The 12175-nt window shown below is 46.4% G+C and overlaps 1 protein-coding gene across 2 annotated transcripts in view; it reads right to left on the reverse strand.

Moving 5' to 3' along the window:
* Positions 1-12175, reverse strand: part of SPECC1 (sperm antigen with calponin homology and coiled-coil domains 1) — a 1296450-nt gene that overhangs the window by 927481 nt on the left and 356794 nt on the right. For both annotated transcript variants that reach the window (XM_086955068.1, XM_086955069.1), the window contains 2 exons: positions 11973-12046; positions 8809-8984 (listed from right to left, as the gene is read on the reverse strand). In XM_086955068.1, coding sequence (XP_086811194.1) covers positions 8809-8984; positions 11973-12046 — 250 coding nt within the window. The remainder of the gene's footprint in view (positions 1-8808; positions 8985-11972; positions 12047-12175) is intronic.

The following is a 12175-nucleotide window of genomic DNA, read 5'->3' on the forward strand; positions in this document are numbered from 1 at the left end:
ATTGAATTGCATTTGCTGATGCTTGTTGTTGCCGAGCGGTGTGCGTGCGTGCACACCCTAGATTATTATGGCATCACGTGTGTGTATCAGAGCGGGGTGCGGGTCTGACTGTGGTACACACTAGTGGGTCCCCAGGGCCGTCAATCTTGTAGCGCTGGGATAGCGCTACCAATGACGGCCCTGGGGAACATTCTTGGCCAATCCACGAGCAGTGCTTCTGCCAGGGAGGGCAGGCCAGTGACGGCAGTGACGCACGGCGCACCAGTGCCACCATCTCTCTCGGCGTGCGCGGCGCGGGGGACGGTCTGTGTGTGTGATTTGATTTGATTTGATTTGATTTGGACTTGTAGAGCGCATGGCTGCCCTGGAGCGTCCCAGCGCTAATCCTGATCTGAACCTGGTGAAACTCAAGCGAGAAGCAAGGTTAGGGGATGGAAGGTAACAACAAGGTTTTAAGTACTCTTCTAAATTTCAGGTGATCCGGTTCCATTCGAAGTTCTCTAGGGAGGGCATTCCATTTGTTTGACACGTTCAGTGAGAACCGTCGGCCTCCTGTTCGTGCTTTCCTCACTCGTGGGACAATGACCAGATTTTCTCCATCCGAGCGTAGGGCCCTGGTCGACTTATAAGGCCGGATCAGTCCTCTCAAGGCCGGGGGGCCTTTACCCTGCAAAGTCTTATGTGCAATGCAGAGAGACTTAAAAGAGATCCGCTCTTGGATGGGGAGCCAATGCATAGCTCTCAGCAATGGCTTGGCTGAGGCCCGTCTCGGCGCCCCCATCAGCAGCCTAGCTGCGGCATTCTGAGCTCGCTGGAGAGTGTTGATGGTGGCAAGAGGGGCTGCGAGAAAAAGGGAGTTACCATAATCCAGCTTGGACAAAATCAAACCCTGGATTAGCAGCTTTCTGGATTGAAAAGGAAGGAGAGGGAGGACCTTCCGGGCTGCCCGCAGCAGGCCAAAGCAGCCTCCAACCACTTTCTGCGCATGGGTCTTGAAGGTCAGTTGGGGTTCGAACCAGATCCCTAGGCTTTTAATTTGCTGCTTGGGGGGTGGAAGATCTCCCATACAGGCAGGCCACATCTCGGGGGGCAGAGAGGTGAATTGATTGCCTAAGAGCATGATCTCCGTCTTAGATCCATTTAGTTTGAGTTTCGAACTGGACATCCAGGAGGAAATGGCTGTAAGACATTGGCTGGCTGTGTGTCGTGTCGGCACTGGCTGGGCCTGGCCTGGCGCCCCTTTGCCCATAATTTAATTAGTAACTGCACTGGTCTGCAGCTGCCACCTGCCAGCCAGTGCCACCACACAGGGAGTCTTTTCCTGGGTCTCCTGACTCCGTCTCCCGCCGGCCCTCTCCCGACCCGACCCACCCCAGCACCACGACTCACACGAGCCAAAAACAGCATAGCCGCCCGTGGTCAGGCCTGGCCGTGTGGTGGTCGTGTTGTACGACGGTACGGAGGACGCAGCAAGCAGCAGGTCGCGAGTGACTTGAGCACTACTACTACACTAGCAGTCAAACAGTGCAAGCACCGCCCGCCGGTGAGTCAGTCAGTCAGAAGGCCGCTGGGCCTGGCTGCCTGCGAAAATAAATATAAAAATATATATTTCGGATCCATCCGATTCGGATGCATTTGCATGCTGCAAATTCGAATATTTGTAAATGAATCATCTTAATATGTATTGTAATTGTGTAATAATGTTCATCACTGACACTGAGTCAGGCCTAATGTATGTTGTAAACGAGGCGGAGGCGGGCGGGTGACCGAAAACATCTCTCCTGATCAGCATCCCTTCTCTTGCTCTTCTGCTCTCTCTCCCCTCTCTCACTCGATCTCATTCTCTCTGCCTCAAGCTGCCTCGTTCAGAATCTCTCTGATTCTCCTCTCTTTTTTCCATCTACCTCTTTCTGCCTCATCTTTTCATTTTCCTTCTACCGCACTCTCTGTCTTCCCTCCAATCTCCTTCTTTCAACTCCCCACTCTCTTCCTCCCACCCACATTCAAGCCAGTCTCTCCTACCTATCAGATCGACTCCCGGTGGCATACCAAAACTTGAGCCCCCCCTGCAAGGTAAGTAGAGGGGCCCCTTCCAGGCACAATCAGGAGCTCTACGGTGTCTGACACAGCGAGGTAGGTGTGTCGTGCAGTGTGCAGAGTAATGGTGTCTGACAGAGAGGTGTGTGTGTCGTGCAGTGTGCAGAGTAATGGTGTCTGACACAGAGAGGTGTGTGTGCCGTGCAGTGTGCAGAGTAATGGTGTGTCGTGCAGTGTGTCAGACACAGTGAAGTGTGCTGGGTAGTGTGCAGTGGTGTCTGATACAGCGAGCTGTGTGTGCCGGGTGCAGATACAGCGAGGTGTGTCATGCAGTGTTCAATGGTGTCTGACACAGCGAGGGGTGTGTGTGCTCTACAGTGTGCAGAGCAGTGGGGTCTGACACAGCGAGGTGATCCATGCAGTGTGCAGTGCACATATGGCCACGAGGGCCGGTGACACTGCACTGCAGTCAGTGACCTGACCACTGGCAAAGCACAGCGCAGGCAACAGATGGGAGATGACCTCACTGCTCAAACTGAAGCTAAACTCGTGAGAAGCAGGGTGGGAGAAACGCGAGGTGTCTGTTTCCACTTTCGGTCCGGCCTGGATAGAGCCAGGTGGTCTTCACAGGAAGCACACAAGGACGAGAAGAGGCCTGTGGCATTATTTGCATCTACACAGACAACACCAAGCCTGCTTCACCTCTTACACCCGCCCGTCCCACAGACTCCCGCAATGGTCAGCCTTCAAGGCACTATCTCTCCCAGATTCGCAATTTGACACATCTGCCCCCACTTACAAAATAGGGCAATGTTGTTCATTATTGTCAGAATTAGGACATGTGACTACTTACTGCATGTGTGTGTGCGTACATATATCTAGAGGCATCTGCTGAGCGAGAACTGATGTGAGCTAGGATGCGGACGTCAGTTTTCACATCTATGAGCCGGAAGAGCACCCCCTTCTTCTTGCCAGGCGGTGCACTGAGAAGGCTTCCCGCCATTTCTGAGTTCATGTGTTATCATTATGTTAACTAGCTGACCTTCATGAACACAGATAGCACATACATGCAGACAGAATCCTCAACAGGGAGAACTGTGCGAAGCTTGGGCAGAGATCGAGTGTGATAGGCTGCTAAAAAATGGTGGGATAAATTAGGGGAGAAGAGGCAGGGTTGGATTGGGATTCAAAACTGGCCCGGGCACGCTAAAAAAAAGTGGCCCACATTTGCATATTGCCTTTCCCCACAACACTGCTTCAGCGAAATTTTATATAAAGGGGGGATGGGAGGGGTTACAATACAAAAAGTGCACCGATTAGTTTACACTGTTGAACCACACCTGAAACAAGTGAGGCCACTTTTGCTCAGGCCCCCTGCCCCGCCCAATCAGCATTTATTAATCGACCGGCCCAGGGAGACAAAGGGAGTGACACCCCTGCCAATTGATGCAAGGGAGGTAATGGACGCCCATCTGCCTCCAGCAAGGCCACTCGAGCACCCGCTGGGCCGCTGGCCTGGCCCACAGCTGCAGCTCAGGCACCGGCCCCTCGGGCATTGCCCGACTGCCCGCGTTACCAATCCGACGCTGTGCAGAGGGTAACATACAACTAACTCAAAGGAAAACATACATTTCAGCGCGATGCACAAGTGGCTGCCTTTGTTTTATCTACCTCGCCTTTCCTATTCGCACTTGGAGGGACGTGAAACCCCGGTGGGGTAGAACAGCGTGTGGGAGGGGTGAAAGGTCAAGGAAGCAGCTGCTGGATGGGGAGGGCCACCATTCATCTTTTGATGTCATGCTGTGATGGCTGTGGTGATGCACCAGCACGTGCCGGTGTCTTACCTAGCGAGGTGTGCAGTTCAGTGTGCAGTGGGGTCTGACACAGCAATCCGTTTGTGTGTTCACAGCAGTGGTATCTGAACGGCGGTGAGGTGAATCATTCATAAATAATTTATCTGTTATCTCCGCTGCGGCCTGACTCCGGACCGAGCCCGTCCTCACGGTCGGCAGGAGAGTGGCGCAAAAACACTGTCACTGTAGTCTGCCCTGCTGAATCTGGTCTACGGGCAATGGAATATATACTGCACTTCTGAGAGAGAGGGAGGCTTGCTTTACTACTGACAGGCACATCATCGATCTTTGCTCGTCCTATTGTGCAGTTATGTGCTTCCGTTTATTGTAGAATATGTTTGGATGTATATTATCACTGAAAGAAAGTACAAGGCTTTGTCTGTGTTCCACTTTGCCCTTTTTTCCAAATCTATAATTACTATTGGTTTCTAAAGTGATGGAAAAGCCTCAATGCTTGGAGGTGGAGATAATGATGTAGCCTTCTACCATGGTGGAGTCAATTACAGTGATTAAAAATTATTTCTGATTTTGGGGTCAAGGGCAACAAGTTTTCATGTGTGTTTTGTCCTTGGGACAAGGAGGCCCAACCCCCTGCTGTACAAACCCTTTTGCTGCCAGTTTGCAGTACCACATTATGGATCAGGAAAGGGCACTGCCTCTGCCTGCAGTTAAGGTCATTTGTTGTCCATATGTTCATATTGTTCAAACTTGTATTCATGGTTCCTTAATTGAAAGCCTTTATTTTTAGGGTGAGTGCTCTAAGTAAATGTTGTAAGCTCTGACTGCACTTCTGACAGTGGTTACAGTATAAAAATGTGTGCACATGTTTGCAAAGTTAATACAAGTTATATTATATCTAATGCATTTATTCTTCTAGCCTGGATGACGGGGGAGAGAGTGATGGTAGAAAAAGGGAGGGGGGGGGCGGCATTTTCAATTCTCGCCTAGGGTGGCACAACAGCTAGAAACGGGCCTGTCTGCACCTACACTTAGGCCACAACTGGCAGGATGATGTATGTGATGACTGAGGCTTACATTACTTATGTGCAAGAGTCTCAGGCTCCATTTGGCATGCATTGTTGCAGACATGCCCGAGGCTATGATCTTCTAAGTTCTGTCAAACATGTGATAAGGTAGTGAAGCATGCTGACCCACTTAATATTAAGTTGTCCTCACAGTGCTACCTAACGAATGGATGGACTCTCACATTGCCAATTTTAATATGGAAGTCTGTATATCTAAGTTGCATCCCTGCATCTTCTCTTGTTTTGTATATACCGGAGGTGACAGAAGCAGATAGACCAGACTAAGGCGTCACCCCAGTCACTTGCCAATGGACCAGTAAAGAGTTGAGATTGTGGTCTACTCATTTTTCCCTTCCATTAACACATTTGCATGTGATGAAAGTGTGTCTATGATTAGTCAACAATCAAAGTTTATGTTTACCCACATATATACACTGTGTGCCCATAAGATGTCCTTTCAGTTCACGTATTTGTGTGAATAGTACAAAGTGAAATTCAACCCAATTTTTTGTGGTGAGGGTTTTGAGAAACTGGGGTGACCTTTAGTTTTGAGACTCTAGAGAAACCACGGATAACAGATAAATAACAGATAAATAAGTGTGCTATATTCACTCCTTACAGCGCTATTATTGTATGTGATTAACAAATGAGATTGACCCTGAAATTTCCCTTGCACTGCCTCTTGTTTTTTCCACACATTACAATCTTTGCCCACCTCTTGCACATAGATAGGGATTTGGTTCTAAAATAATTCCATAATCACCTACACAGCATACTGATTTTATCAGGATAGAATACCACTACCATGTATTACATGTATTATATTGAGCAAGAGCCCTGTTGAGTGGGAGTGAAGAAACTCTTCAAAGATATCAGGCGAGGAAGACTCTGTGAGACATTGTCCAAACAGGAGACGTCTGCTTCATGACAAATCATGTCCTTTGTATAGACAACAACCTTGTAGACATGGTCAGTTGTGAAGGACATTTCAGGAGTGAGAAGAAAATAATCTGATGTGTAGAAACACTGTTTCATGAATGGGACAGCCCCAAACAGGTCTATTTGGTACACGGGAAGAAGAAAATGAAGTGCCTAGGAACAAGGTACCTTCAGCCAAGCCCTCTAGCCTGCACTATTGCTCAACTGAAGCAAGGTGTGCTCACACTTCTTCTCAATATGTAGTGAGAAAAACAAATATCGATGAAAATGACACCTTTTGCTTCAATGTGGTAGAGACGATAACATTTTATGGAGTTCTCAATAACAGCATAGAAAACAATCCTAATAAAAGAAAATCTATCTATATTATGGAATGGGTGACTCATTCGGGATGCCTAGTCATTGACTTGGCAGTTTAGCTTTTTCAACAAGTTATGATATAGATACTCATTAAAATAGCAATAACTATATTCTGAAGGAAACCAGAAAACATACAACATGCACATGGTATTAAAAATGGAAGAGATGTGTAAGATGTCATACTAAGAGCAACAATTCTCCTTTCCATGCCACTGTGAAGAATATATTAACATGTGCACTGTGTGTATATCAGAGGGGAAGAGCCTACACTGCGATTTGGGTACCTCTGCACTAAAACACAAGGAAAATATATGTATACATCGTATTTGTGTTATTTCAGGCTTCATAAAAGACTTACATCAAGATGTTCCCCATAAACACTTTAACAGCTTCAAGCAGGAGCCTTTACATAGAATTTATTTAATATGTTTTTTTTAATCTATGCCTAAACGCTTCATTAAGATTCATTAAGTTTTCCTCATTTCTATAGCAGGAGTGAGAAGACTAAATGAGTTACTTACCCTGTCTTTTTATGTATGTACAAAGGAAAGAAAAGCCTTACAGGCGTACCCCAAATTTTCAATAAAAGTGGTCTCACAGTTTCATATAAATCACACCACTAAATTACCAGTTTTCCTGAAGATACCCTAAGCTGCAGTTAAGAGATCATTACACACCTTAGAGACCGCAGTTGTGTATTAGACGGACAGGAGTACAGACCCGAGAAAGTCTACGAAGCGTTTGTGAACGTTGAACTTCCGCGAGTTATCCTACTACATAATCAACATTTGGTAGGCGAATAATACATGCAAATATTTTGTCGACAACTGCAACTCATAGAACACTCAAGCATGAGAAACTTATTTTAATCGAATATTCTCTTTCACGTTATATGCAAAGCTGCAAACGGGAACCTCAACATATACGTTTCCCAAATACAACGTCGATAAACAAACAAGCCATGATCCACTAGCCAGACAAGCATTTCTCAAGAATGTGTTTACTACCATGTTGCATCCTCCTCTGCCTTGTGGATGAATAACCCTGCTTTCAAATCCATGCACAGCATGCAAATCTATAACAGATTCATTCTGCACCAAGAAATCATTACTTGCTGTTCTCTATATCTGTTATTGATTCCCTTCCTCCCTGTGTGGATGGAGGGTTCCAAAGAGTACTTATTGTTATTTCACCCCATCACACACCCATTACAAGGCAAAACACAACCTGAAGATAGGGTTGGTGTTTGGGGAATCGTGGATTTTGGGTCGAGGACAAAATGAGGCACCAATAGTTAAAGGAATCATTAAAAGTTTGACAAAAACAATAAGGAATTTCCATCGCATACCAGGAAATGGGCAGGGTTTTCATAAAGTTTCAATCTATAATGGTATCAATTTGAAAATGTTAGCCTTTTCATGCATGTCTGGGACAGAAAAAGTCATACGTCAGATGTGTTTAGAATGTGTCTGGAGATGCTCCTACATACCAGCATTAGTTTTGTCCACCCCTGAATTCCCAATCAGACAGCTCATACTCTATGCATCATTGAAGGTCATGTAGCTATCTCGCTTTTTGTGACGTTTTATTTCACGGATAACAACTTTTCCATTATTGCTGTGCAGATGAGCAAACGCTGTGCCGTACCTGCAAAGCTTCGTGGGTAGTTCCTGGGTTAGAACATCAAGCAGAAGTCCTGCACCCAGCCACAATGGCTTTAAACAGACAGAGAGGCAGAGACAATACCACGCAACAGCAATTTAACAAGTCCACAATGTTAATCTTAACCATACTTAGGGTGCAAACTCTTTGGCAGCAACTCAAGTCTTGCAACAAAAACAAAAGAGTCATCTCTAATGGGTAGCTACGGCAAAGTAGTTCATTCTAAAACACTTTTGTGAGGCGCCACTATAATATGCTAATACAAACTTCTTCCACCATTTGTAGTCAATCAACTGCACAGGAAATATTTTGAGCTGCAGTTAAAAAGCAAGGGCTAATTGGTTGATGATTACTCAAATAAGTAGAGGGGATGGGCTTCACGTTGATAAGATCTCATCCAACCAGCACCCTAACCACTGCTCTCCATCCTACTTAAGCTACAATACCGCATACAATGGCGGAATAGGCCTCCTTACTACATATTCTTATGTTCAAAACAGAAGAATTACGGAAATAAATTCATTAAGGATGCAATGACATGTAGCCTAACAAACCTAGACAAAGATACCTTCAACTGAACAGGAGCCGGCACGACCCTAAAAGAGAGGGCGTGAAAGGGTTTCCTTAATCCGGGTGAGCAGATGTAATATCGCAGGTCTCAAACTAAAGATGATATAAACCCTCAGGAACCAAGGTATCCGCTGCCCCTAGATTCATAGGCCATCTATGAAAATGGCCTGATTGAATTGTCCAAAATCTCGGAAACTCTATGGCCGCACAAAGAGTAAAGCAGCTATTAAAGACAGACAGGACGCCATGTTATCAACATTTAGGCTACAGACCATGCGTTGAGCGCAAGCATGCGAGGAGACATGGAGAGCAGATGCACATAGAAAAGAGAACAAGAATAGCTCAAAAGAACACAAACCGACCTGCATCCGCGCACCTCCTCTAGCTCCTTCTGTAGCCGGGCACTTCTCTCCTCCTCTTCCTGCAGCCGTCGCCGTACAGTACGCAACTCCTGCTGGGCCTCATTCTTTATATCATTGGCCACTACCACTGCAGTCTGCAGGTCAGCCTGGAAGAACTTCCACTCCTCCGCGTCCTCCTGGCATGGAGAGATGAGGTAGAAAAGGGACCATAAGAGCTGGATTGCAGGATAGAGGGAGGAATCTGTGTCAGGGGCGGCAAGGCACACATAGTCATGATAGTTTTAAGTTCAAGGGCTTGTGTTACGTGCTTCTCAAAACCTCTGGTTTGTTCTCATCACCAGTCCCTTCGAACCCTCTTGCTCTGTGCTTTATTGTGGGACTGTTGTCAATTTCATATCCTAGAGTGTTTTGGGCAAAGCGTCGGTGTCAAAATGTCTCCATAGAAAGTTAGTTAGGTTAAACAGAAACCCTAGTTTACCTAAACATGAGTGATGGGAGGCAATAACCTGAGGTGTGGCACCTGTGAGGTTACCTGACAACAGCAATCCATTATCCAGGAGAGCCCTGGAGTTCTGTCTTCCCATGAGAGGAAAATGTATCTGGACCACCAAGACTTGTCTGGAAATCTCTAAACACTTTATAGGCCTTTCATTTCATTCTCAACAAATGATTTCAGCATCATTGTCAAAACAAAAGGGATTCTTCATTTTTGAAGTTCTGCTCTACCGTTTCCCGCAAAACCAAAGTTGCAACACTGGGCAGGAGGGCCATAAGACGACTTCAAGAATTGGGTGTTGCTATTGGTACAGCTTTAGATTTGGGTCAGAGTAAGATGTATAGTGTGAGATTGGTATATGCCTGGCTCTTCCACGAGCCCACATTTTTTGTTTTAATTATTGGGTTAGTTACCTGGAGACCTGCCAACTTTTGAACAAAGTTGCGATCCATCTCACTAGCTGCTCATCTCAAGCCTTAGATAGGACCCCATCCACCAGTGAATCAAGGTTGACAGAGCTCCTAAAACTCAATGGTTGCAAAACAGAACTATTTCTTACCTCCAAATGCAACTACCACGTTAAAGGTCAATAACACATCTGCTTTCATTCTAGATTACCCAACCAAACATAGCACATGTTGAATAACTTAGAACCAGACTCAAAATGACCATTGTGCAATCAAATCAAATCTGTGAACAGTACATTCCATCAGGGCCGGACTGGAGGTAGCGGGCACCGGGCATTTTCCCGTTGGGCCGCAAGTCTGGGGGCCACTTTTGTTACTGGGGGCCGGATTTGCAGCAGTACTGCAATATCGGCCCCCTGTAACAAAAGCGGCAGCCGTGCTGCTTCTCAATAGCCCCCTCCCTGGGCCGGTTAGCAGAATTGCCAGGGCTGGTTTGTGTTCCCAGTCCGGCCATGCACTCCATCACCTGCTCTGCTTTTCCCGCCCTATCCTTACCAAACCACTGTCAACTTCTATCTGAACTACAATAACCCACTCTGGCTTGCAGTGTCAAAATATATAACAAAAGGAATAAGGATCAGTACACCACCGCGGGACGGTTATTTGCAAACTGGCATTGGAACTGTAATTTCTCTCCATTGACCTCACTCTTTGGCTCCCAATCAGTACCTTAAATACCACCAGGCACTTTACGTCACAAACAAATGCGTCAGTAATCCACACCTCAAAAATTCCTCGACAGTAAGACACATTAAACTCCCATACACCCTGTATGCTCATCCATCTTATTCTGTTTCCAGATCCGATGGACACCCTGGAGCATAAACAGAGGTGTTTGTAGAGCCAGCCTTTACAAGTCCTGCATTAACTTATTCATCACCCAATAAGTCTTTTTTACTTGTACTTCTAGCTTGGGTTGCAACCCGTGTCCAGATTGGGTGCAGGCTAGATAGGGACGGCATGCATGGCTAGGAGGTGCGTGACTAAAATGATGCTGGGGGGTTGGGGAATGTTTGATGTAGTTGAAGCTTGTGAGTCATGGACACGGACTGTGCAGATAAGTGTGCTTGTCTTAAGAGGGATGCAAGACAGACTAAGAACTTACATACATATTAGCTGAAAACAACTCGAGTGTTTTATATATAACCGGTGATAGTGCACACATTTTCGGATGCAGCAAATGTTCCAAAAGACCATAGGAGCAGGAGGTGGTGGTGGTAAACAGTGGGACCTGCTCTGTTACAATAGGTGGTCCCGCTTCTAAATGAGTTTGGAAGAAGGAGGTTGTAGAATTACCGATTAGCTTTCAAACTTATGTAAATGTAAATGTATTTGAGCTTGTAAAGCGCACTGCTACCCATAGGTTTCCTGGCACTGTATAACGCTGGGGAACCCGTCCTGGCTTTCCCTGTGAGATGATCCCTATTGGGCACCCCCAAGGTGAAGCCAGGCATCCCCGCCGTTGATGGGGCCGTTTGTGGAGATTAAGCAAGCTATTGCCTAGAGTTGCTGAGTGGGACCCATGGTCAGAATGGCACAGAAAGCGAGATTTATCGAGCCCGCTGACATTGGCCCAACACCCTGCCGTGTCGGGAATTGATCCCTGGTCCCGGGCCGACCTCTGCTTCTGGGTCTGCCGCCTCTAACCAGTGAGCCACACTTCTCCACATTCTACTAAGAAATGAATGTGTGTGCAATCGGCAAAATATGATGTAGCTTGACATAGGTTTTGTTGTAGTGACATAGGTATGGACCGACCGCGTCCAGCCTTTGTTGTATCACATTCTTAAGGATTACTGACATGTTAAGATATATAAAATCAGCTAACAGTTAAGCCTTCCAACTAGTTAAGTCCTGTGCATCTGATTTAAGGTTTACTGAGGAAATTGGAGTTGGCTGTTTTGAGAAGAAGTCAAGACATAGTACAAAGGAGGGAAAAGGATAGGTCTGATGTGGGAGGATCTGAGCAGCAAACAGGGAGCTTACTGTGGGATGGCAGTGAAAGTGTTATTGTCCTATAGGGGGTCAAGCTGTAGAAGCCTTACCCATGGTCCATTGTTAGGGGTCGGCAAGAGCAGGACATGTGGGGCTCATCCCAGTGCAGGGAATTCCTTGGACAAGGGGAAAGAACCGCCCACCAGCAGCAGCTAGTGCAAGGAGAAAGATGGCGAAGAGCGTTCCTACTTCTCACCTTCACTTACCTTCATCTTCTTGTTCAGAGATTTCATCTGCTTCTCCAAGTCGAGTTTCTGCTCCTCCAGTTTGATCACTCTGCCTGGGGGAAAGTAAAATGGCAAATTCAGTGAAACAACTTGCACCACAAAACCAGCATCAAATTCAAAGGGCCTGTCGGGTCGACTCATTCTTGTTGACTCCTTCCACGTCACTTCCCAAATAAATAGAT

The sequence above is a fragment of the Lissotriton vulgaris genome, chromosome 2_1 (assembly GCF_964263255.1).
Source record: "Lissotriton vulgaris chromosome 2_1, aLisVul1.2, whole genome shotgun sequence".
NCBI classification, from domain to species: domain Eukaryota; kingdom Metazoa; phylum Chordata; class Amphibia; order Caudata; family Salamandridae; genus Lissotriton; species Lissotriton vulgaris.